Source organism: Ascidiella aspersa, chromosome 1 (genome assembly GCF_963924565.1).
Source record: "Ascidiella aspersa chromosome 1, kaAscAspe10.2, whole genome shotgun sequence".
NCBI classification, from domain to species: Eukaryota; Metazoa; Chordata; class Ascidiacea; order Phlebobranchia; family Ascidiidae; genus Ascidiella; species Ascidiella aspersa.
Genome location: NC_139447.1, coordinates 39,699,201 through 39,723,130, shown reverse-complemented (window position 1 = coordinate 39,723,130; position 23,930 = coordinate 39,699,201). Strand labels below are relative to the sequence as shown.

The 23,930-nt window shown below is 34.6% G+C and overlaps 2 protein-coding genes and 1 non-coding gene across 3 annotated transcripts; 1 reads left to right on the top strand and 2 right to left on the bottom strand.

Annotated features, from left to right (window-relative positions):
* Nucleotides 1-733: 733 nt before the first annotated feature.
* On the top strand, nucleotides 734-18,531 carry LOC146170472 (uncharacterized). Its single transcript, XM_083388710.1, has 22 exons — nucleotides 734-871; nucleotides 2,333-2,473; nucleotides 3,426-3,497; nucleotides 3,834-3,890; nucleotides 5,067-5,221; nucleotides 5,784-5,892; nucleotides 6,202-6,278; nucleotides 6,736-6,815; nucleotides 7,033-7,154; nucleotides 7,625-7,727; nucleotides 8,274-8,403; nucleotides 8,951-9,106; nucleotides 9,608-9,808; nucleotides 10,353-10,474; nucleotides 10,966-11,053; nucleotides 11,573-11,757; nucleotides 12,657-12,828; nucleotides 13,522-13,627; nucleotides 14,033-15,181; nucleotides 15,610-15,745; nucleotides 16,317-16,458; nucleotides 16,996-18,531. The coding sequence occupies exons 1-22, from the start codon at nucleotides 847-849 to the stop codon at nucleotides 18,496-18,498; spliced, it is 5,031 nt and encodes a 1,676-aa protein (XP_083244836.1). The 5' UTR covers nucleotides 734-846; the 3' UTR covers nucleotides 18,499-18,531.
* Nucleotides 18,532-19,702: 1,171 nt separating this feature from the next.
* LOC146170470 (large ribosomal subunit protein uL15-like) lies at nucleotides 19,703-23,510 on the bottom strand. Its single transcript, XM_083381146.1, has 5 exons — nucleotides 23,426-23,510; nucleotides 23,173-23,236; nucleotides 21,229-21,304; nucleotides 20,632-20,803; nucleotides 19,703-19,850 (listed from the first exon to the last, which is right to left on the bottom strand). Exons 1-5 carry the CDS (start codon nucleotides 23,426-23,428, stop codon nucleotides 19,722-19,724), a joined length of 444 nt encoding a protein of 147 aa, XP_083237272.1. The 5' UTR covers nucleotides 23,429-23,510; the 3' UTR covers nucleotides 19,703-19,721.
* LOC146170471 (small nucleolar RNA SNORA13) lies at nucleotides 20,220-20,350 on the bottom strand. The gene has a single exon (XR_014501356.1). It is a non-coding gene; the product is annotated as a small nucleolar RNA SNORA13 (small nucleolar RNA).
* Nucleotides 23,511-23,930: the final 420 nt, after the last annotated feature.

Genomic DNA, 23,930 nt, shown 5'->3' with positions numbered 1-23,930 from the left:
ACGCGAGGGATTAATCCTTAACTTTCAGCCGCGTATTTCGTGTAAAATCGTCGTAAAATGTGGGGCCGCGCGAAAATCGCTTAAACGCGCAAAACTTCGTCGTGCTAATATTTTGCAGTGTAGTACTTTATTTTTAGTTGTGCAAATTTTTCCAATTAACGTTATCCCAGCCGCGCAATTTTAACCTGCAAAAATGGATCCCCTCACCCGGCCCTAATATGTATAGTCACAATGAGACCTGAATTAAAATAATGCCCAATAGTCTGAATAAGACCTAAATTGCCAAAAATCATCCAGGGAACCTTTTACCTAACCCCAAACCCAAGCCTTGCCTTTATCACAAAACTTCCCTTATAATTGTTACCCTTACCCAGTTTATAACCCCGTCCACCCACCAATGACCCCAAGCATGCCATAAAGTGGAGCACCAACACCGCTGTTCAATCTAGGGCACACATATGTTAGTACCAAAACACTTTTCCTATATTGTTAGGTGTTGTTTAGATCTTATTCCAATGAGTTTAATCTAATACTGTAATATAAATTATTGCATATAAGGTTTAATCATTTTGGTGGTCGAATTTAATGTATTCTAGATAAATCCACTTTAGATATTACCGCAAATGCTGAACATATTGTGTGTGTGTTCATTATTCATTATTATTCTGTATAGTTTTTAACATGTTTTTATGTTTGTAATCATGTTATATTTATTTGTTACGTTTGCAAGATGTAGACACCTAAAATTGCAGAAATGATAATTATCAACAGAAGAACACATCATAATTAACGGACGTATGTAATCTGGATTCTAATTGTTGCAAAAGACTAAGAAAATAATTGACAATGAGCTTTATGTACAAATCAATGGGTAAGTGAAAATTAGTTTGACAAATGTGTACATTTAGGAAACCGATGTCTATTCAAATTGGTAACCAGCATTGTATAGATCAGGGCTCTACAACCTTTTTTAGTTTGGTGAACCCTTAAAGTTTTTGAGACAAACTCATGAACACTGTTTACTTAAAAGGTAAACTGAGGTAAAAAACGATATGAAACGTCACTATGCATATCAATATCATCATGTCAATTAAACCGAGCGGAGCTGCCGAAGTTTTAAACACTGTCGGTGAGAGTTTGATTATGGCTGCAGGCTGCCTGCGAGTACTACTAAATGTCATAAAACTGCATTTTTATACATTAGTTACAACCTTCATATTTTTTCTAATATCCTGAATGTCAAATATTAATGGTTCAATAAAAGTTTGTGATGCACCCTTGTATACCTTTTCGTAGTGGTTCACCCAATGCATATTTTGATGCACACCAGGGTGCACCGTGCACACCGGTTGAAGAGCACTGGTATAGATAAATGTACAACTAAAATTTGCATATCGCTGTTTTACAAATGCACAGTATCAAGAACAAAATGTGAGAATAGCTACAAACCAGCCTGAAAAATATGACACATTTTGCAACACTACTAGTAATTGCAGTGAAAAAAATCGTGACCCAATCCAATACCAAATCACCCTATTACTATGCCTAAACAAGCACAAAAACTCTAATTGAAACATAAATGTTAATTAGACCCAAATTTTGTTTTTAGGAAGTTTAGCCATGTCCAGATGTCAACCTACTATTTTTCATAAATTTACCTTTCATAGTAGAAGTTGCTAAATTTGATTCCAAATCATGGCCGAAATTCCATATTAATTTGAAATGAGGTTGCAATCTTTAATGAATTGTATTAAAATCTTGACAAGCTTTTGCGCAACCCGGCTTTATCAGGTCAAAGTACAATTGTTAGAGATAGATTCATATTCATTTGGTATCAGATTGGGAACGATACCATCCTGTTAAACATATACAGATAAGGGCCGATACTACCAGCTTAACTTGCACTAACACTTTTTCAAATGACTTAAGTCTGATGGGTAAAATGACTTGACTTGAAGTGTTTTCAATATGCATTTTTTATAAAATTGGCGAATTTATCTTAATTTTGCAACTGAAACATTTTTATTGCTATATGTTTAATTTTGTGTTATTTTTCAATTTGAGTTATTGATCATAATCAGACAAGTTTACCAATTTTAACAGTCTAACATTTTTCAACATTTATATTTTTATGACAAAGACTTGACTTGGAATTGACTTGCTTGAATTATGACTTGGCTTTTTATTTACTCATGACTTGACTTGGACTTAAGTCATTTTAAAATAACTTGTACAACACTTCTACCAGTTGACATTTAGCATCGGCCCACATCGGATAATCTCCAACATCCTTACTATGAATTGTAGTTTTTCCACTTTGTTTAATATTTAGTGAGTCGAGCTCCTGGCAAGAGGAAGATTAAGATCCAGGAGGAAAACATCCTCCGTTTGATCCAAGATGAAGGAGAAGATGAGGATGAGGATGATGACCAGGACTTTGAGATGATTGGGTCCGGTGAATCAGATAAATCAGGTGCAATATTAGATAAGCGACAACCCACTTTTACCTAAAAAGTTTTAAAGAAAAAATAAATTGTTCAAAAAACTTTGAATTTCCAGTGACTTATTAACACTAAGCAGATTTTACTTTAGTGGATTGCTGAATAGCTATATTATTTTAGTTACGTAAATCAGTAAAATACAGGCTGTTCAGTCTAAACCGGACTCGGGACTAGACTTGATGAAATGCACATTTAGTCAATGTCGGACTCCGGGTTGTTCCGACTTCGCAGCCCTGGTTACCAATGCAAAACCAAACATAGAAAAACGTTTGGCATGCGAGTATTTGATATTTTAAAATTGTTCATAAACTGGCACACTTGATACGAATGGTTGCAGACCCCTTGTCAAGGATATTGCCATTGAAATTGAAAGTTTGTTTAACAAGATTTCAAAAGAATTCAAAAATAGGTGTTAGCCTGAAGATTGAAAAAAACTTGTTTTTTGGTGTAATCCATTGATATATATATATATATATATATACTAAGTTGCTTGTCAAAGAGGTGGCGGGCTGGATGCCTGGATGGTTTTATCTTTCAGACCATACCAGCCTCTGCTCTAAAATAAGTTTTATATTTATTGTAGTATCAATGTCTTGTTTCAACATAGTCAGTTATGCATCCAAAAAGAAACCACTGAATATTAGGACTCATAATATTGCAGTTATGCCCCAAAATACCCTCAAATAACCAATAGTGCCATATTGAATTAACTGCGGTACTTTGCTGTATAAATAAAGTTTTTTAGGTTAAGAGTTGTTACTGAAAAGTGTAAACAACCTTTAAATGACTTGAATATTTGGGCATAATGTTTCAAAAGTTAGGCAAAATTTATTTTGGTTTCAATAAAAAAAAGAAAGAGGTAATTTTTTTTATTTAATATACCTTTCAATTGTCCCCATACTGATAGTTTTTTCTTATATTTAGGTTCTGATGATTCAAGTAACAGCAACTTTGACAAAGAATCTGACGAAGAATCTTCAGACGAAACATTCACAGGTTTAGTAAATGAAACTAATTTTAGAATTAAATATTTTGCAAAAACTTTAAAAACACACCTGGAAGCCCCAAAAGATACAAACAAATACAAAATCAAAAAAACTTGTTTAAAATCTTTTTGTTTAACATTTCTTTTGTTGTGCTGCGGCACCAAGCTATGGCCCGTGGGCCAAATCTGGCCTGCAGATTTAATTTTACCAGCCCACCTCACTTTTATGAAGATCAAGTACAGTTAAAATGTTGTCAGGTGTAATTCCAATCTTTCTTTTACATTGATTGTCTCGATTCCTTACAAACAAACGTTTGAAACCAAGTAAAAGAGTTTATCTTGTGTAGGCTTTACAACTGAACAAAACCAGACGAGATCTCCACAAGTACCTGGAACTTCTGCTGGTGTGTTACATTTCCTTAAATGTTCTGTTCTTCTTGTGTGTTAAATAAAGCAGAATGCATATTCTCTAACTTCTTGTGTGTGAAATAAAGCAGAATGCATATTCTCTAACTTCTTGTGTGTTAAATAAAGCAGAATGCATATTCTCTAACTTCTTGTGTGTTAAATAAAGCAGAATGCATATTCTGTAACTTCTTGTGTGTGAAATAAAGCAGAATGCATATTCTTTAACTTCTTGTGTGTGAAATAAAGCAGAATGCATATTCTGTAACTTCTTGTGTGTGAAATAAAGCAGAATGCATATTCTGTAACTTCTTGTGTGTGAAATAAAGCAGAATGCATATTCTGTAACTTCTTGTGTGTGAAATAAAGCAGAATGCATATTCTGTAACTTCTTGTGTGTGAAATAAAGCAGAATGCATATTCTGTAACTTCTTGTGTGTGAAATAAAGCAGAATGCATATTCTGTAACTTCTTGTGTGTGAAATAAAGCAGAATGCATATTCTGTAACTTCTTGTGTGTGAAATAAAGCAGAATGCATATTCTGTAACTTCTTGTGTGTGAAATAAAGCAGAATGCATATTCTGTAACTTCTTGTGTGTGAAATAAAGCAGAATGCATATTCTGTAACTTCTTGTGTGTGAAATAAAGCAGAATGCATATTCTGTAACTTCAGTCAACTGTATTCATTTTTAATTTGGTAAAGTGAGTCTGAACTATCTCCAATTTCATAATATCATGTGAATACCTTGTATAAAGCTTTAATTTTCTTTTTAACCTGAACTAGAACTGATTATTTAAAATCCAGTGCCTTGTTTTGCATTTTTAAATATTTGGTTTGTTTGAAAAAAATGAATTTCAGCTTTTTAATTTTCAAAAATGTAATTTACCACAAATTTTACAAAAAATAGTTTCACAATGCAATCTTAACAGTAATTTAAAACTGCTGTATAGCTTGTAAACTTGTTTTCTGTTAAAAGTAAATCTAAAAGAAAGTTTTTTTAACATAAGTGCATATTTTTTTTAATTTAATTGTAAAAATCCTATTCAAGCATTTTTTAAGATGTGTTTTTTTAAAAGTTTTACCGAGAATGCTTTTCATATGCAACTTTGACATGTCAATTTGGACTTTTGTGTGGTTTGTTTGCGTTTTCCTATTCTATGAATTTTGTTAAAGATCTGCCGAGCACATCAAAGTCTGACCATCTAAAGCACGATTACGAGATTCCCACGGTTAAAAAAGCAAGGACTTTTATTAAAAGCGGAGACAGCACTAACTTCACAGAAAGTCATCTAAAACTACAAAAACAGTGGCAAGCATTGTCCAAAACTGTGAGTATATTTTCATTAATTTTGTCTTTTTTTATTCATTTTAACTATAGTCGTATCAAAACCACCACAATCTAACTGTGCAGTTGTTTTATGTATTTTGAACAGAGCATGCCAAAAAAATTTAAAAGACCCTTTAAGAAACTAGTTACTAATGTTAAATTTTTTTTTTCGTAAAATGCTTATTTTACCTAATTTTATATTGTTTTTTGATGATAGAGGTTGCTTGAGAGTTTTTTTGATTTGTTTATTGTTTAATTCTGAAAGTTTATTGTGTTATTCAGAAGAAACTATAACTTCCAGAATGAGGTCCAACTGTGTCTTGTTTTAGATAAAGCAATATTGAAGAGTCCCGAGTCCGTCTCCTAATTTAAAGCATGTATTCATGTTTATCCACATAATCAATAAAATAAGTTCAACATTTAAAAAAAAAATTGTTTTTTAAAGACCATTTTTACCAGTTTAGCATAAAGGGATCGGCTCCAAAGATCCCTGGTAAAACCTCTCACAAGCATTTTGTGTAATTAATAAAGGATCATGCAAAAGTTTTTGTTTTGTTTCTTAGGTTAAAAAGATTGCCAACCCAGTTTCAGAAAGTTGCTGCATTTGCTTAAATGTAAAACCAAGGGAACCAGTTATGATTTGCCAAAAATGTGGAATTACCGTTCACAAAAGTAAGGACCTATTTTAGTTCCCTTTTTGTCTGCTATGGTTGTTTATAATTAAATAATTAAGGATTCGTATTTTATCAATCTTTTGCAGGCCCTATTTATAATTAAACATAGTGTATGGCTGGACTTAAAAGAATAAATAAATAAATAAATAAATATATCAGTGTAAAATAAATATATTACTTTAAGGTATTTTCGCGAACTAAGAGTTTTTAAATATTTTTTGCATTTTTAAAACATTTTTGTACACAATTAGCAATTACTTGTTTAAATTATATTTTTTAAGCTAAATCCTCCTTATTTTTATTCCAGGCTGCTACAAAGTTCTCCCAGGATTCCATCAACAGAAAACATGGTTCTGCGATTCCTGCTACAGAGACTGCCCAAAAGTAAGATCTTTTATTCTTAACGATTCACCAAATTTTATAAACCCCTTATTGAAAATAATAGTATTATTTTAGATTGCATTTGTAACAATATGACAAGAGTTGCACATTAAACAAACTTTAGTTTATGTTCAGTTTATGTTCTTAAATAACTAAACACAAATAAATGCTACTTTTAAGTAATTAAAACTATTTTTTTATTATTTAAATTTGATGTGGAAAATTGGTGTCTGTGTATAAATCACCCAGTCTAAAAAGTTTCAATGTACAAGTTAATAAAACCAATTTTATAAAATCTCACTGGTGCTGAAATAGTCAGTTTGGTCACCCATAAAAAACATCAGATTGGACACTAATGCATTAGGAAATAAAATGTTTTGCATGGAAATCCAATTAATGTAGTGGCTGGTTGTGATATATTGCAACTATAAGTACTGTTTTACACTTGGCTTTTATGTAGGAATGTGAGTTTTGTCCGTCGACTGAAGGTTGTTTGAGAGAAACATCAACTGGAATGTGGTGCCATGTTATCTGTGCAAGGTTGGACAGAAAAGTTATTTTTGCCATAATGACCCTAAAACTATATAATTGTCTATATATTCACTTAAATAGTCAAATTTTTGTTCATTTAAAGTGATTAAAAAATCAAAGCCATTTATTACGAAAGTGTTTCAATATTAGTTTTTTTAATTAGTAACTTGAGTTGCCAAAAATTAGTGTATTTTAGGATTCTCTTTAACTCATGATTTGTTTCTAGATATGTTCTTGGCGACGACATGCTTAACGATCAAGGTTTAATCGACTTTTCACACCTTAACAGCAGAAGATATGGTTGGAAGGAATGTAGCTTATGTGACGATAGCCTTATGACTAAGACAGGTATTGTAACTAAATGTTTTGTACTGTAATACATTACAGGTTGCAGTTGAAATATGAAAATTCATTTTCATATTTAAACCTTAAATTTAAATCTATGTTGAAAATAATTTTCTGGATTGTTTTTTTCAAATTAGAGTTTGTTTATTTAAAATCATATTTTTGAGCTTGTTAGATGGTAATTCACAGTCCTACGTTAAGTGGTTCTTGAACTTTTTTAGCTTGTATTACACAAACATAAATAAAAAAACTTATGACTGGGCAATAGATTAATACCTAAATACCATCGGTTTTATAATTGATAGCATTCAAGTAATGCTTGCACGCCTATTTATAATACAATAGATTATTTTTTTAAATTACTTAAAGTTCCGCAGTACCCTTGTGAATCTTGGGATGCACACTGGTGTTTTGTGGCACACAGTCGACAATAACCGGGTTAAGCAATTTACAATTTAAACTTGTTCGACCAGGAATCTGTGTGAAATGTGATGCTGGTCTGTGCAAGTCATTTTTCCACGTCACTTGTGCTCAGAAATATGGATTGCTGTCGGAGAACGAAAACAATTTGGACTGGTTCGTTGTTGTTTTATATCACACTTAACTACTTACAGCAGCAATTTTTAACCTAGATGCTAAGAAAGGTTGCCAGGTGCGCTACAGGCAAACAGATATTATATAGTAAATAAAAATACTAATTTTTATCATTTTTTTTGTTTTTTCTATTGGCTTAACCAGGGTGCCTATGTAATAAAAACTTACAAAAAATTTAAGAGAAATGCATGTGTCCCTGTAAATTCTTACGCCCGCTTTAAACGCCTGTTTTTTTTTTAATGGTTAAGAAAGCACTGACCTATAGACTAGAGCTGCCATTTTTAACTTTTTAAAGAATTTTTTTTATTTGTTTTTTAACTATTTTTAATAATTCACAATCTGCTGCTATATAAAATTTATTGTGGAAAGAACGAAGTAAAACCAGCAAAACTCAAACAAAGTTTGTTAGGATGGGTTTACTTACTTTGTTGTATTCCATTCACCCAATTGGTGTCGGGGTAACTACAAACTTTAATTTGTGTCCCAAACTATTTCATGGTTCTAAATTTATTAATTGGTTATTTTTAGTGACACCGATCCATTTTTTGTCTACTGCCCTGCTCACCTGACTAAAGAAAACATGACTCGAGCAACAAAAAGATACATTTCAACGTTTGGAACGATTGAGCTACGCGCAGCACAATACAATGGATCCAGGGTAAGATGTTCCACTTACCTATGCCATCTGTTAGTGGCTGTAAATGACCGTAAAATACATCAAAATTTATATATTCTAGTTTCTGTTTTGTTTTTGATGTTTTTAGACTGATATACACTGCCATTTTATATAATATAACTAATATATACTGTATAGTGTGCAATTAGTTTTTATACCTTTTTATGTTTATATATATTTTATATATATATATGATATGGTTGAAATGGATTAAATTTAACATTTATGTACCATCAGAATTTTTGCGAATAACAAAATCTACCTGAATCTCAATGGTGAAAAAAAATGATTCTGGTTACACAACAATGATAAAAATCAAAATAGTACACACTTATTTAAATCGTAATCAGTTTGTGCTTGATGCTTGTGTTGAGTTTTTGTTTTAAGTGTACTTCTTGATTTATATTTTGTTTGGTTTTAGATACTGATGACGCTCATAGGAGTGAAGTAAATTTATCTAATAACATCCAAACAAACTGATTTTTGATTTTATAAGTTCGTTTGTAGTTTAATCTTTTAACCATTACAGGAGCACATCAGCAGAACAGCGTACCATAACAAACCCCACTACGTACCCCCACCCCGACCTATTGGGGATCCCCCTCATAGACAGCTTACAAGCAATGCGGCTGCTATGAGACTACTGAACCAGAAGGCCGAGAGGATGTTCAACATCGATACCCGGGTAAGTTTCAAGCAGAAAAACAATTCAGTTATTGTGGCTAACTAAACAATTTGTTAACGCCAAACATTAACCAATAATAGTGATTTTTAATTTACTGGAACTTGGTTTTGCACACCCCTGCAGGTCCAACTGTTAAGGGTTTTACATCTTTAAAGGTAATTTATATTATTTAATGATGTATATCCTTCTCATTGGTTTCAAAAGACGCATAAAGATTTTACAACCCTATTTTCTTTTAAAAGATTTAGAAAATTTCAGAGAAATATTTGTTTAACTGAAACTAAGAAAACGTGTTTAAGGCAGTTATATATTATTTGTTTTAACCAACTGGTAAATTTTATTTTTAATTTCATGTTTTAAATAGGTAACCCTTATTATTTTAAACTTTAATGTTATCTAAACTTTTAAAAAAAACTTGTTTTATTAAACTTTTAAAATGTTATGGTAGAAGTTAACATTTTAATAAATTTAAATTTAACTATTTTTTATTTTTTACCCCAGTCCCACTTTACATTTTTCCCTCGTCCGTCCGATGTGCGTCGGGCCCAGCGTGTACCCCCCACTTTGACCCCCCAGTTTGCTTCACACTTCGCTGATCGCGAGCTTAGAATCGATGAAACACGTGAGCGACTTCGACAGTCTGAGGAGGAACACAAAGAACTGACAGAGACTGAACAACAACTGAGGGAAGAATATGAAACGGTGGGTTGTTTATTCTATATTTGCAAAAAATCCCATATAATACAAGATCATGGCAAAAAAATAAGCCGGAAGGATATATCTATTTTCATATGTTTTTCGACTTGAATTTGGTGACCAATGAGCAATTTTACTTTTTTTTAATTTTTTTTGATAAACCCGCAATTACCTTATATAAGTATTATTACTGCACATAACCCATGTGTTAAATGAAAGTTAGAAGAAAAAATTTAAACCAGCAACAGTTTAATTATTCTTTTGTCCTAATTTTTTTAAATCAAATAATATATAACAACAACTGAGGGAAGAATGTGAAACGGTGGGTTTTTGTTGCTCTCCTGATGTGTGGCTTGTTGTCGTGTCTTAACCAAGTCATTCTGGGAAGATTTAAGTCCCTGTAAAGCCATTTAAAAAATATTTTTTTTAATTGAATAGTATATTTTCAATGCATAATGGTGTTTTACTTCCGGCGAGCCATTTGTGAAGAATTGTTATTTGTTAGCTGAACAGTATAATGTGCATAAATGATATTTTACTTTTTCTACAGTTACAAAAAGCATTGGAATCTAAGCAAGCGTTGGAGCAAGGATACCTCAATAAATCACAGCAACTTTTCTCAATGTGCGTTTCTCTAAAGAAGTGGGCGCAAGAAAATAGAAAATCAAAGAGGTTTGTTCTAGAATGGTTCGATTTTTTTAAATACCTGGAATATGGTCAAAATTATTTCAAAACAACATCCAAATAACATTCCAACTCTTGATTTGTATAATTACACATTAGACCTAATACTAAAACCCAAATATTTTTGCCAAAAAATAGGTAATTTCTTCCTTTTACAGGAATATCATATTTTTGTAGTAAAATATAACGTTAAATTTTTGTAGGAAACATTTACCGATAAACTAGATCTAACAGTCAAGCCATTCATAGTGTAAAAATGTTAAGCTGAGATACTTTAATTGACTCATTACTAACCATTTTGTAATCTTTACACCTTGTGGCCGCAGTAGTGTTTGAAAAAATATTTTGTTTTTTTACCAAATGCAATCGTTAGAATTTATGTACAACATTAAATACATGATTATACAATTTTTGTTTTTTGTATCAAAAGCAAAAAAATCAATGATGTAATTTAGTTTTACAAAAATATTTCTTTTTAGTTCACAGCCAACAAAACTTCAACTGATGCCAACTTCATTCGTGAAGTTCTTAAAACAATCTCCTCGAAAAAGGCCATCCAAAGAAAAGGTTTAAACTAGAATTTACACATTTTTTAATTAAATAAAAACTTTTTTCACATTTTTGATGTAATATAGATAGTCCTATTTTAGTCTCCCAAACTACAAAGCAGGATAAACATACCCTAGTATCTTTTAAACTTTGATATATTCATTTCTCAATGAAACCCTATTTTAAATTCTGTTGAAAACTTAAACTAAATGCATTAAGTATACCAAAGCTTGTTTTTGTTACTTTTAACGTACAAGAGCCACATTTTTTGCCACTAAATTATAAAATACAATAATATATGAAACTTAATTTTAAGTTATATTTTATGAGTTTGTTATTAGTTACGGTAAAAAAAAAAGTAACTGAAAAATAGTAAATTAAATTAAAAAATATAATATCTTTACAAAAACGTTTTAAACTATAAAAAATAAATTAAATTAAAAAAATTGTTTATCTTTATAAAACAATTATACATTTAAACAAAACATTCATCCTAAAATTTAGTAAAAATTTAGAATTTACCTTTTTGATTTTCAGTCCCCAGAGAAAAGCAGCAAGTCACCTCGTAGCGCGCACACCTTGTTGAACTTGTGCGATATTTGCAAGCGCAACCACGACCAGCATCTACTGGTCGACTGTGGAGTTTGTCTCAAGTGGTTCCACCTTGCATGCCTCGACCCACCTTTGACGCAGATGCCGAGGAAATCAAAGTTTAGTTTGTGGTGAGACTTCAAGTAGGAATGTCCGATCATTTTGTGATAGCGTCAGCAAGTCATTTTGAAATGACTTCAGTCCAAGTCAAGTCATTTGCAAAAATATCGTCCAGTCCCAGGCAAGTCAATTTAAAGTCATCTCAGTGGCATTAAAGAAAAATGTTAAACTATTAAAATTTGTAAACTAGTCTTTATAACTTTATAAGCAACAAGTAAACTACAAAATAACACTAACATAATATACAGCAATCAAATTGTTTAATGTGCAAAAACTAATATAAATTTTAATGAAAAAGACTTAATTTAATCTCACGATATTTTACAAAATACCTTAAGTTCAAGTCAAGTCTTTTGTCCAAAAGACTCAAGTCATGTCAAGACTCAAGTCATCTCATTTTAAAACAGTGACTTAAGCGCACTCAATTCAAGTCACTGACTTAAGTCATTACACCACTGGATACCCGATATTTTGGACAAAAATTATCACGATCCGACTCAATACCAAATGACGTCATTACTTTGCTCGTAAAAGCAAATAGAAGAAATTGAAACAGGCAATTTTTATTTGAGTGTTTTTCCCTTACTTGGTTGATTTTGAAGTTTATTTACCTCCAGTTGTTAATAAAAGACACACACACACAACTATGTTAACAATTGTGATCTAGCCATTCTGAAGCTGCATTTTGGGCAACGATTATGGCTTACCGATCATTATTCATTAGCACAGCGAAATCCATCTAAGCCTGTGTAGCACAGTGAGCCACCTTTTTCTCTTTTGTTTAAATTTTTTTCTTTTTGTTAAAAAAAGGTTTAAGGAAAGGATTAATGGCCTTGCTTAGAAACAGTAGTTTTCCAACCTTTTTGTTGTTTTTATTTTTTGTTATTTTCCAACTTTTTTAACTTTCCAGGCAGTGTTCTGAGTGTGCGCCCTCTAGTGATTCCGACTCGGATGACATCACACGCGGGAGTGACGTCACAGCTGAAGGTCGTAGGGTCACACGAAGGTCACATCGACCTCCAGACAAACTGGAATCGACCGAAACTTTTACGAGCAACGATATTCTCGAGCAAAAGCGAATGGTGAGATTGAGTGAAAGATAATTCGCCAAGATATTCTACAACAGTGTTCAATCTTTTGGCTGGCCAGCCGTAAAACCAAACTTTAAACAACATTAACGTCGGAATAAATCATACTTCGCAGTAAGACCAACATCGGACTAATGCCTAAATGGTCAGAATCAAGCATATACAACCTTTGTACTTTACCCTAAACCTCACTAACTTCACTAATAATTTTACCCAATTTCTATACCCACCAATTACCCACTACTAACCCTAAACAAGGGCAAACAACCCTGTACCTGAACAGCATATTCCACAACAGTGTTTCTCAACTTTTTTTCGCGGCCACCCAAATGTTAAGCGTAAGTTTAACAGCGAAGCGTTGGCGTCCCAATTATCTTCACTGAACTTTTTGTAAGCTTTAAATGAATTAAACATAAGACATAATTAAGTTTGGTTAATTATTATTAGTGTAAGCTAGGTCTTGTGTTGCCTTATTTAAAAAGGATTCTGTCAAGTTATGTTATGCAATCCTAAAACCAGAAGTTACCATCTGTTAAGTACAAATGTTAGGTTGTTGTAAGATATAGGATCTGAGCCTTTTGCATCTTTTTTTTAATTTTTATCCACTTTTTAGGTACTTGGTTGTTTGGGTTGTAAGTAATATAATTTATATGAATGGCTTGTCTTTGAACAAATGTTATATTTCAGATGAGCTACTATTCGCGAACGATCCGTAAAACGAAACACTCTCAACGACAACGAATCATGAGACAAATGAAGAAACAAAGAGCGACTTTTAGATCCATGAAAAGCGGTGAGAGAAAAATAAAACAACAATTTTAAGTTTATCAGTAATTAAAGGTAAGAACCGTTTAGGCCGCAAATTGTAAAAATGGCAAAAAGCATAAGATAGATTATTTTTCCAACCATGTATGTGGGTGGGTAAAGTAAAGACACCCCTATGAGTAGATTGCTTAATAGCCACCCTATTTTGATTACGTGGATGGGTGAAATTCAAACTGTAGAATCGGCGTCAAACTCGGGACTCAAGAAAGTTGTTTAATTCGGCCGAATTGAGATTCGATCATTCGCCATAATTTTTACAACCAGAAAACCAAATTAGGTGCTATTTACATTTTGCAAAAGGAGTAATTTGTTAAAATTGAATTTTATTTTCTATCTTATCTCAATTACTATCATGGAATTGATTTTATTCCAGATCTCAAGAAATTACAGAATCCGCAAGTAGAATCTAACCCCAACCCTCTGAGCTCGATGATTCTGAAGTTTCGCCGCCAACAGCAATCACGCGCTGATGCTAACGAATCACCGGCGTCGAGTAGCAAGGCTGTTTCTCGAATTTCAAGTCCGCAAAATTCCCCAGAAAAACGAAGAGAAAATCTTGCAGCTGAGACAACACCAGAAAGAACGATAGAAAATATGTTTGTAAAAACTGCGCCGAGAAGAGCAATCCCAAGTTTTTTAACTTCTAGTTCAAGCAGCGCTAAACATGTTTCACCCAAACATAGTTTAAGCAAAGAAAAAGAGATTTCTCGCAAACATCAAACTTCGCAAGTTTCTCCTCCTAAAACTTCAAATACAACTAAATCCCATTACTCGCCCCCATCGGAGAAAATTAAAAGCTCTGTAAATTCAGCCGCGGAAAAGTTACAATCACTGGTGCGAAAAAGAAGCCGCGAAACTGAAATTTTGACCCCAAAGCCCCCTGCGAGATCTCCCCCAAAATCTTTGTCAATAGAAGCGATGAGATCAAAAACTTTTACAGTTCCACTCACCGATTTCAAAACACAGGTAAAATCAGCGCTTGATATGCCAGCACAACAACTTGCCCGCAAGAACTACAGCCTCATTTTGCCCACCCACTCCTCAGTTTTATCCAAAACCGACTTGCTAGCCGCTCTTGGGAAGTTAATGACCAGTGAAAAGCATCCAGGTCAAACTCCTGTTGTTAAGATACAAAACGAAACCCTTCAGAACAGCAAGACACACAGGAAGCCGATATTGTTGTCACATAATGTGAGAAGAAACAAGAAAATACTCGCACCTGTACCTGGAAAACAAAAAGTTATAAATGCTTTGAGAAAATCAGAAATTCCACTTAAATCTGCGAAGTTTGTGCACAAAAATTTTTCCGCTCAAAAACCCAAGGAAATTGTTGATACTGGACATAAATTGGAAGTTAGGCAGTCGCCCTGTGCTACTTCTGTGGTGCCAGCTAATTCTGCGGGTTCCACACCTGATAAAGTTTCCAGTTCTACCTCATCCAAAGTATTAAGCGCCGTTACTTCGCCAGAAACTACAAAATCACCCACTAGCTCTCATGCAAAGTCGTCTGAAAAAGACACAGGTCAGAAAATTTACTTGTTGGAAAGTATCTTTTATTAAGCAAATTATTTAACTATTAAAATAAAAAATGGTAAATTTGGTAATTAAATTAGGAAACCTTATCACATTTTCAGTAAAATTATATTGATGCCATTTTCGATTGTTTTAGCTGTTAAATTTAAATAAGTATAAATACAAAGGCCTTTAAAAGTGTAAAAGTCAGTAAATTTGCAATAAAATTATTTTTAAATAATCTTTATAAATGTTTAAGTGAAGATTATCTAAGATATTTGAGTTTGACATTTGTTTTTCTTCTATAAAAGGTACTACTTTGATTGAAAGTTTTACACAAATATTTTCTAATTAACCAAAATAATAGTCTCACCAGTTTTCAGACGTTATCAGAAAAGTTGCCAGAATTTGTTATTGAAATTTTTTCCATTCCAACAGCCCCTTGTAAGATCTGCCACGTTTTTTCTAACACTGGAAAGATGCTCTTGTGTTCTCTGTGTAAGGAATACACTCACACTCACTGCTGTGATCCACCTCTGAAGTCTGTACCGAGGTCTTACAGGTTCTGCAGATGGTATGTTATTTTGTGTAACCCACATTATCAGTTTTAAAATAGACTTGTTGCAATTATTTTAATTTCTGTTATTATTAAATCGTATTTTACTATTGTGTTGTATTTGTGCTTTATTCGTTGGTCAAAAAAGACTAATTTAAATAGAATTTATTTCAAGTCACGTCATTGACATCCAAAAATAAATGTTAACTTACAAAATTCCATTCTCAGACAGTAAAGCACTTTAATTTAAGTTGAGTCGCATAAATGACTTAAGTGTAAGTCAAGTCATCCACCAACTTGACTTAAGTCAGTTAATTTTGCCTATGAGACTTGAGTGAAGTTATTTAAATAGTGACTTAATTGAACTGAAGTCAAGTTGTCGTCCTCAGTCATTACAACAGTGCTGTTTACTGCCGTTGCTCCTTATTAATCACATCGACGCCTCTATTTTTGGGCAGTGTTTAAGTCATCCACCTACTTGACTTAGTCAATTCATTTGAAAACAGTGACTTAATTGAACTGAAGTCATTACAGCATTGACATTTACATTCAATGCTTATTATTATCCGCCCAACTCCTCTATTTTCAGGGAGTGTTCTGATTGTTCCTTGGATCCAGACGAGGATTCCGTCAACGATGAAGATGCAGGAGGTTTGGAGCAAACTCCAGATGGAAGGAAGAGGATCACTCGCAAGAGGAAACCTCCGGAGAAGTTCTTCTACATGATCAATGTACGTTTTAAGCTTCAACCTTGTTATTCTAAATTAGTGATGCCAAACTATGGCCAAGTTAGTTCTTTAATCCTGTGGCATATTTCCTAAAGAAGATGATACACAGTTGGTTTATTGAAATGTTGGACTTACAAACAACTGGCCAAAACTCCTCTGGTTTCTATTCGATAGGTTTTTTTTTTAATTTAATGATAATTATAATTTAATCAAATTAATAAATCCAGCCTTGCACTGTTTAAAACTAAAAATATTTACTGAAGTTTTTAACTAAACGACAGACTCGCCATCATTTTTATTCAAAAGTTTTTTCTTTATTGAATAAAAATCAATTTTTTTTTAAATGTAACACAAAATGTATATCCAGCCCACAATCTCCAGGATTAGGGTCCAGTTAAATGAAAAATGTTGGTGACACAGCCTTATTATTGTGTTAAGAAAAGCATTATAAAATATTTTTGTACCAACCGTTAATAGCGTTGTTTGTATGCAAATTTAGTTTTTTCGTAAATTTTAAAACCTAACCACAATTTGCTTCAGAACCCGGAACAAAAACGAATCGAGAACGCAATCAAGCGGAGAAGGTGTGCATCGAAGCGGAAAGCCGCAGCGAGGAAAAAAATCTCGTCGATCAAGAAAAACATTAAACGTGAAGCAAGTTCAGACGATGAGAGCGACGCATCTGGAAACAATAAAAAAACACGAATCCAACGACCCACTGTTGCCATGCCAACAAGCACAGCGGTGACGTCACCGGGAAATACCCGAGCGAAAAATATTTCAAGGTTTTCTTCGGACGCTGTTGCCACGGCAACCGAACCGAAACCAAGTAAAGTTACTTTTATTACTTCGAGGACAACGAACCTGTTTCCCATGGCAACAAGCCTCGTCTCCATAGCAACCAACCACATCTCCATGGCAACTGGCTTGTTGCTAGGCAACCGAATAGAAGGGGTTGCCAGGGGTAACGCTCTCACCAGCGTTTCGGTGGTTACGACGCCCAAGGTCACCGCCAAACTCGTTACCGTGGCAACCACAGGTGTGACGTCATCGGTTGCTATGACGACGATGATGCTTGCGGGCAAGACACCGGCTCCTGTTACCTCACAGTCGAGTTTAAAGGATCGTAATGTTATAACGAGCCCACCATTGCCGGTCCTGTCCACCTGCAAACAACCGCTCTCACTCAACCGTCCACTCATACTCACCACACCAAGTAACCGCCCCCCAGCAACTGTCACCATAGCAACCAACAACTCGCTCGGGTCGCGCTGGGCAACCGTCTCCACGGCAACGACGCCCGTTGCCATGACGCCCATGGACGCGCTCGTTTCCATGGTGAAGGTTCCCAAGAACATCTTCCCTCAGCGCGTCGCCCCTGTTGCCATGACAATGCCCTGTATTTCTTCTGTGAAGAGTCTTTCGACGAGTGGCGAGCTGCCAATTGTCAAGGAGGAACTGGCAGGTGCCACTGACGTGTTGCCACTTGCCAGAACTAGCTCGAATACAACTTGGAGTTTAGCTGGTTCTTCCAGCAAAGCAACTTCGCCACAAAGAAGACAAAGTAACGATCGTCAACTATTTGTCGTCAAATCATTGGACATGATCAGCAGGAATCCAGTATACCAAGATGTTACTCCTGGCCGAATCGAGCACTGTAATGCCAACTCGTCAATTCCTGAAAGCTCCCTGACAGGTGCCACCTCGCCAGTGACTATTGTTAGCTCACTTGTGGCAGTGGCAACTACGTCACTTGCCACTGGCAGCATAAAAAAGCCTGATGTTTTCAAGAAAGGGATTCCATCTGTTCAATTTCCACGAGTCAGTGCCACACCTGTCAATCAAGTTACCGCGCAGCCAATCAGCGTCGGCCCTTCCAGACCGCCAGCCCTTGTAAACATACCTGTCAGTCGAGTCGTGTCTGGACCAATCAGCGTCGACCTTGCACGAAGCACCGCCCTTAATGTACCAATCAAAGTAATTTCGAGGCAGTTGGTGAAAAAGAAATCACCTCAAAGTGAAAACAATAGAAATAAAACTTAGCTTGATTTCTTACCTCCTTTTACAGATTTCTCGTTCTTGCACCTTTCGTTCGTTGTTCTACTAACACGTTCTTTGCCGCATTATATTTGCAATAAATGTTGCTTCTTTTTCGAATGTCGAAACATAGTTTACAGTCTGTAAACTAAGATATCTAACCCACCTGTCGACGAGAAGGTTTTCTGATTTCTGTTTATCTCTGCGAACAAGTTGAAGAGATGTGATTTTTGTGACAGCCAATGCAGACTGACCAGGCGCGGATCTAGAAATTTTATTGTGGGCGGAGCCATGAAATTTTTATAGATGACAAAGCTACATTTAAACGTGACGTCCTAAAAAGTAGTCTCAATAACGCCACACAGTTCGTTTAGTCTGTTGAAGTTTTACATTAAACAGGTGTTTAAAGATATTATCGATTCGCGCAAATTGCAAAAACGCCTTTATTCCTATAAGTTGCCCTAAATTTCATTTTCGAGGGTGCACGACGCTTGGACTAAAACCACTTTATCACGTGGTCCAAATTCTTGAAACATAATTGGATTCTTATTTTTATAATTAGAATTTTTTGTATTTACTTTAAAAATAGTCAAAAAATACAGTTTTGGTGAGGGTCATGAGTCCTGACCAGTCAAACATGGACAAACTGCCGTCCGTGGGTCAGATCAGCAATTTTAGGGCTGCAGAGTTGTTGGTGTGCGATTTCGTTCGAGTCCTAGGTCTGGCTCCTACTCTACAGGACAGCCTGTCTTCCACCCAATCCACTCACGGCCCTGAACAGTTTATTACAACTCACGGCTAATTTTCCAGAAATGGTGATAATTAAACCCTTTAAAAGTTTTTTAAACCGTGATAATCCTTTTAGAGGTTTGTTAAAAAAGTATTTGCCCACGTCCGTGATAGATCGTACCCCTGAAAAGTTTTTTGTTTAGCTTTTATGAAAAACGACATTTGTTTGCCACTGCTACCGACCTGTAACATACCACTTGATTTGATGTCATTGTCAGAATCTTTTCAATCTCGTTAGACGTAATTTAGTTTACGTTCTTCTTGAAACAATCGGGCTTTCTAGTTTTTCTCTAGCATGTCAAAATGCTTTTTAACCAGTTAACCATCTGCTGCTAAATAGCTCAACGCTTAAACACTAAAATTGAACCTAACCACAATGCTGACAAGCTGAGCTTTACTGAAGAGATTAGCACAGCAGTAATATTGGGTAAAGTTTGTATTTAAGCGACGAGGACACAAGTTCCTCCGACTGCCTTAATCTTTTCCTCTGCTCTCCTGCTGAAGAAGCGAGCTTTGACGATCACTGGTTGCTTGGGGAGAAGGCCTTTACCAAGAACCTTGTAGTAACCCTGAAAAAACATGTATTTTTTTATAAAAGCTTGTTAAGTTTATGGGTGATTAAAGCCATATCAGTGCTGTAGTGACTTAAGTTACTATTTTCAAAAGACTTGACTTTACGTATGTTTGTGGACAGGGGACTTGGGTTTAAACTAAAGAGTTTTTATTTAACATTTTGTCTTGACAAAATGTTTTCTCTAACTTATTTTTCCAAATCGGACGAGTTTATGAAATTTTAAGGTTTATAGTTATTGTTCAGTAATTTGACTTGGGTAACTTATGACTGGGACTTTTTTTCAAAATGAAGTGTTTAAAACATTGGATATTATAATACAAGTCAAACTTTATTGCACTGGGCCGTTTACGAAATCTCAACATATTTTTGTCACTAAAGTCGCAAAGCACAATAGAACAGAGAGATATTGCGCTTTAAATGCAACCAAATTGTTTTTGTTTGCCTATTTTGACGCTGCAGACTTTACGGGGAAAAGCTAACAGCAACACTTAGGCAGCAATGTAAAAGTATTTACTTTCCGAGAGCAATTCCCAACATTCTGGAAAAATCCAATCCAATAACAATGTTACTATTTTCGAAATGATATTGATGTCATATTTGCTTTGTATTGGGAAACCTATAAATTTTAATTATGATTTTTCTTAGAGATTACCCTTTAAACAAGACTGTAATGCACATACTTTATCAAGATCGGTATGGGGTCAGAGCCCACATTGAAACATCCTTTTGCCCATTTGCAAAAGAAAAACTTGTAAATTTGATGAATGATTACTTACAGCTTTGACAACGTCGATGACAGGAGCCACATCTGTTCTGTCCTTGTAGTTTTCCCTCGTCTGTTCGCTCACAAGCGACCAGATTTTGTCGAGGTTTACGATGGGACAGGCGTGAGGGTTGCGCTTCAAATGGAAATGGCGCATTCCAACTTTACCAAAGTAGCCAGGATGGCTGAAAAAAGGAGAAAATCTTGAAATTTGATTAAACAGATGATTTTTGAAAGTCTTTCCTTAAGACCCCCTTAGTATTTTAAAATATAGCCAAAAAAACTATATGAATGTATTTTTCTAATTTTCCTGTACTTATTTTACTGTGTGATGCTTAAGTACAGAGTAAGTTGTATTTAAAACAAAATCTCTGTGCCAAGCGTCAATTTATTGTTTGCAGTTAACACTCTGAAAAACCCACAGAAATAGGACAGTTCAGAACCTTAGATCTGCACAAAATACAAAAATATTACAGAAAAAGCTTTTTCTGTCCCATTTCACACCTCGTTGTCAGTTTTAATGACAGCTCAAAAAATATTTGCAATAGCAGTAAATGCATTTTAAATTAAGCAGTGAAATGTAACTTAATGACATGACAAGTTGACTTACTATTTGTCGTAGTTAATTCTGTGGTGATGTTGACCTCCGGCCTTACCACGACCTCCCGGATGCTTGCGGTGTTTACCTGAAGTAAATTAGTTTTTTTTTCCCGGCCAACAAAATCATGTTGTATATTTAAATATCCTCCTATAGTCACAAACAATTATTATAATATTTAACCGGATTAATAACATATCCTTATATAATTATCTATTTTCATACAGATTATGCAACCTTAAGAAACATATCTGTTTTTATTTTCAGTCAGTAAACTGTTTAATGTTAGTTTTTCAAGTATGTGAAACTTTTGATAATTTCTTGAAGCTGTGTGATGCTTAAGTACAGAGTAAGTTGTATTTAAAACAAAATCTCTGTGCCAAGCGTCAATTTATTGTTTGCAGTTAACACTCTGAAAAACCCACAGAAATAGGACAGTTCAGAACCTTAGATCTGCACAAAATGGTGCTTTTAAATCGCTGATAAATCATCGTTTAAAAACAAAAGGTCTTTAAAAAAACTGCTTGCTTTTTCTATTTTGGGTGTGCAAGTTTGGTCAAGCTGTAAGTTTAAAGTCCCATATTAGGCACTGGTCTAGAATCCAAAAACATTTTTTTCAAGGGGTACATTATTTGGGTGCAAATGAGCGTTTTGGTAAAGTATTATTATTAAATAAATTCCTACATATTGACAAACCGTTTGGTTAGTGTTCAAATAAATGTGGTAATTAGCCACTGGAAAGAACCTTCTAGATCAGTGATTCTCAACCGCGGCTCTCAACTGTACATTTTGCGGCTCTCTAACCGAGTGAAAAATTAGTTAGAAGTAGCAGAATTGCAACAAAGTAAGTAAGAGAAATGAAGAATTAATGAATTGTATCAGCAAGGATCCCGAGTACGAAGTACTAATGTTACCGGGTACTTCCATCCGGCTCTTTAAAATAATTTTGTGATTTGTTACGTCACAATATATTTAGTCCTGATCGACAAGCTATGGCAAACAGTGTTAATTAGTTAGCCTGGCTAGCGTAATGTATATTTTATGTTTTCTTGTTGCTTTCTTAATATTTTTTAATTATATGCCTACTGTTGTTTTTTATGCGGCTCCTTGCAAACATTAGGTTTGAAATGCGGCTCTTGCTCTAAAAAAGGTTGTTCTAGATCTTATACTTTCCATACTTTTCCAGTAACGCCTTAGGTGCTCGCCAAATTTTAACTTAATTGCCTTTTAGTTTACATTGTCGTTATGTCACACTGGCGTTAGTTTTAGCAATCTCTACACAATGAAATACACCAGGTTGAAAAGTAAGGCCTTTGTGTAAAATCAACGTTTAGCAGCCCCCGACTGCATTCTATAATTTGTGGCCGCCAAAGATTTACGCCAATTTTTTTTCGGTTAAAACCCTACGTCAAAATAGGACAATATATACGCCAAACACAACAATTAGTTTTGGTAAATTCACTAGTTAAAAAACCACGCCAGAAATGTTTATTCCACGCCAAATCACGTCACTGGCATGGTTTTCGGCAAGCATTCCATGCCAAAGATATCCGGCGGGAAGGCAGTGGAATGCAATCAGGTAGAGCCAGCCGAGAAAAATCGCTCAAAACTTTTGTTGCGCAAATGGTTTTCACTATAGTACTCCATTTTCAGCCGTGCAAATTTTACAAATAAGGATATTACAGCCTCGCAATTTCAAGCTGCAAAATCGTCTCCCCCGCGCAAAATCCAAAGTTTCCAAACTGGAAAATACATACAAGTCAAAACAACTTGCTGGTCTAAAAACCTACCACAATTTCGTCCGGGGTAGTTGGGGTAGATTAGGGTGAAAGTTAGCGTTTATGTGGGTCTTGCACTGTTATTCTTATCTTGCTATTGACAACACGTTTCGTTACAGTTAACATAGATGTGGTAGGATTGTAGACCAGTGCCCAACTTTTTTATCTGTGCACTTACCGACACGTCCATGCCCGTGGCTGACGTGGCCACGAAGCTTTCTCGTTTTCTTGAGTCGAGACACCTACAACGAAAAGTTAACCAAACATTACAAGGAGTCACTTTTCGGAGCAAATTGAACGCAAACTGCTTGTGACGAATTTATATTATTTCATACACTGCTAGACAACGATCACCTCAATCCATTTGAGGTAAAATTTATGTAATTTACTACTAAATAAGTCCGATTAGAGTCGATCATTTCCTAACTCACCATTTTGAAAGGTCTCTCAAAAAAGGGATTCTTCGAGTTGCGTGAGCCAGATCAACGCACTTTTCACAACGTTTCACCACAAAGTTTCAACTTTAATTGGGAATTTTTCTGATTGTATTTTCCTATATGGCAATAAAATTTATTAAATTATTAGTATGTAAAAAAATCCTTGCAAAAATTATTTTTATTGGAATTGAACGTTTATTGTTACATTTTTTTTAGTTTGCGACCCTAATTAACACGTTTACGTATGTCGAGTTTTAGGACTCGACATTTTCAAAGAATGGGTGTTGAGCAAGGGAAAAAGTCCGCGCTTGTCAACCGTGTCACTCGTCTCTCTGGAAGGCCGCGATGCATAATATGAGGAATTGAGGGGCCACCAGTAGCCAATATAACATTTCTTTAGATCTTCTTAAATCGAGGTATTTTGTAAATTGTCAAACTAGGGAGAATCCCAATCATACAATATTATTACAACACAATGTGTAACTAAAGTATATTAAAA

Coding starts and splice junctions, on each gene's coding strand:
- LOC146170472 (XM_083388710.1), top strand. CDS start 847: ATGAGCTTTATGTACAAATCAATGG. Junction 5,222..5,783: donor GGCAAGCATTGTCCAAAACT/GTGAGTATATTT, acceptor TTTGTTTCTTAG/GTTAAAAAGATTGCCAACCC. Junction 9,107..9,607: donor TGTTCAACATCGATACCCGG/GTAAGTTTCAAG, acceptor TTTTTACCCCAG/TCCCACTTTACATTTTTCCC.
- LOC146170470 (XM_083381146.1), bottom strand. Junction 21,305..23,172: donor CCACGGGCATGGACGTGTCG/GTAAGTGCACAG, acceptor AATTTACTTCAG/GTAAACACCGCAAGCATCCG. Junction 19,851..20,631: donor TCATCGACGTTGTCAAAGCT/GTAAGTAATCAT, acceptor ATGTTTTTTCAG/GGTTACTACAAGGTTCTTGG.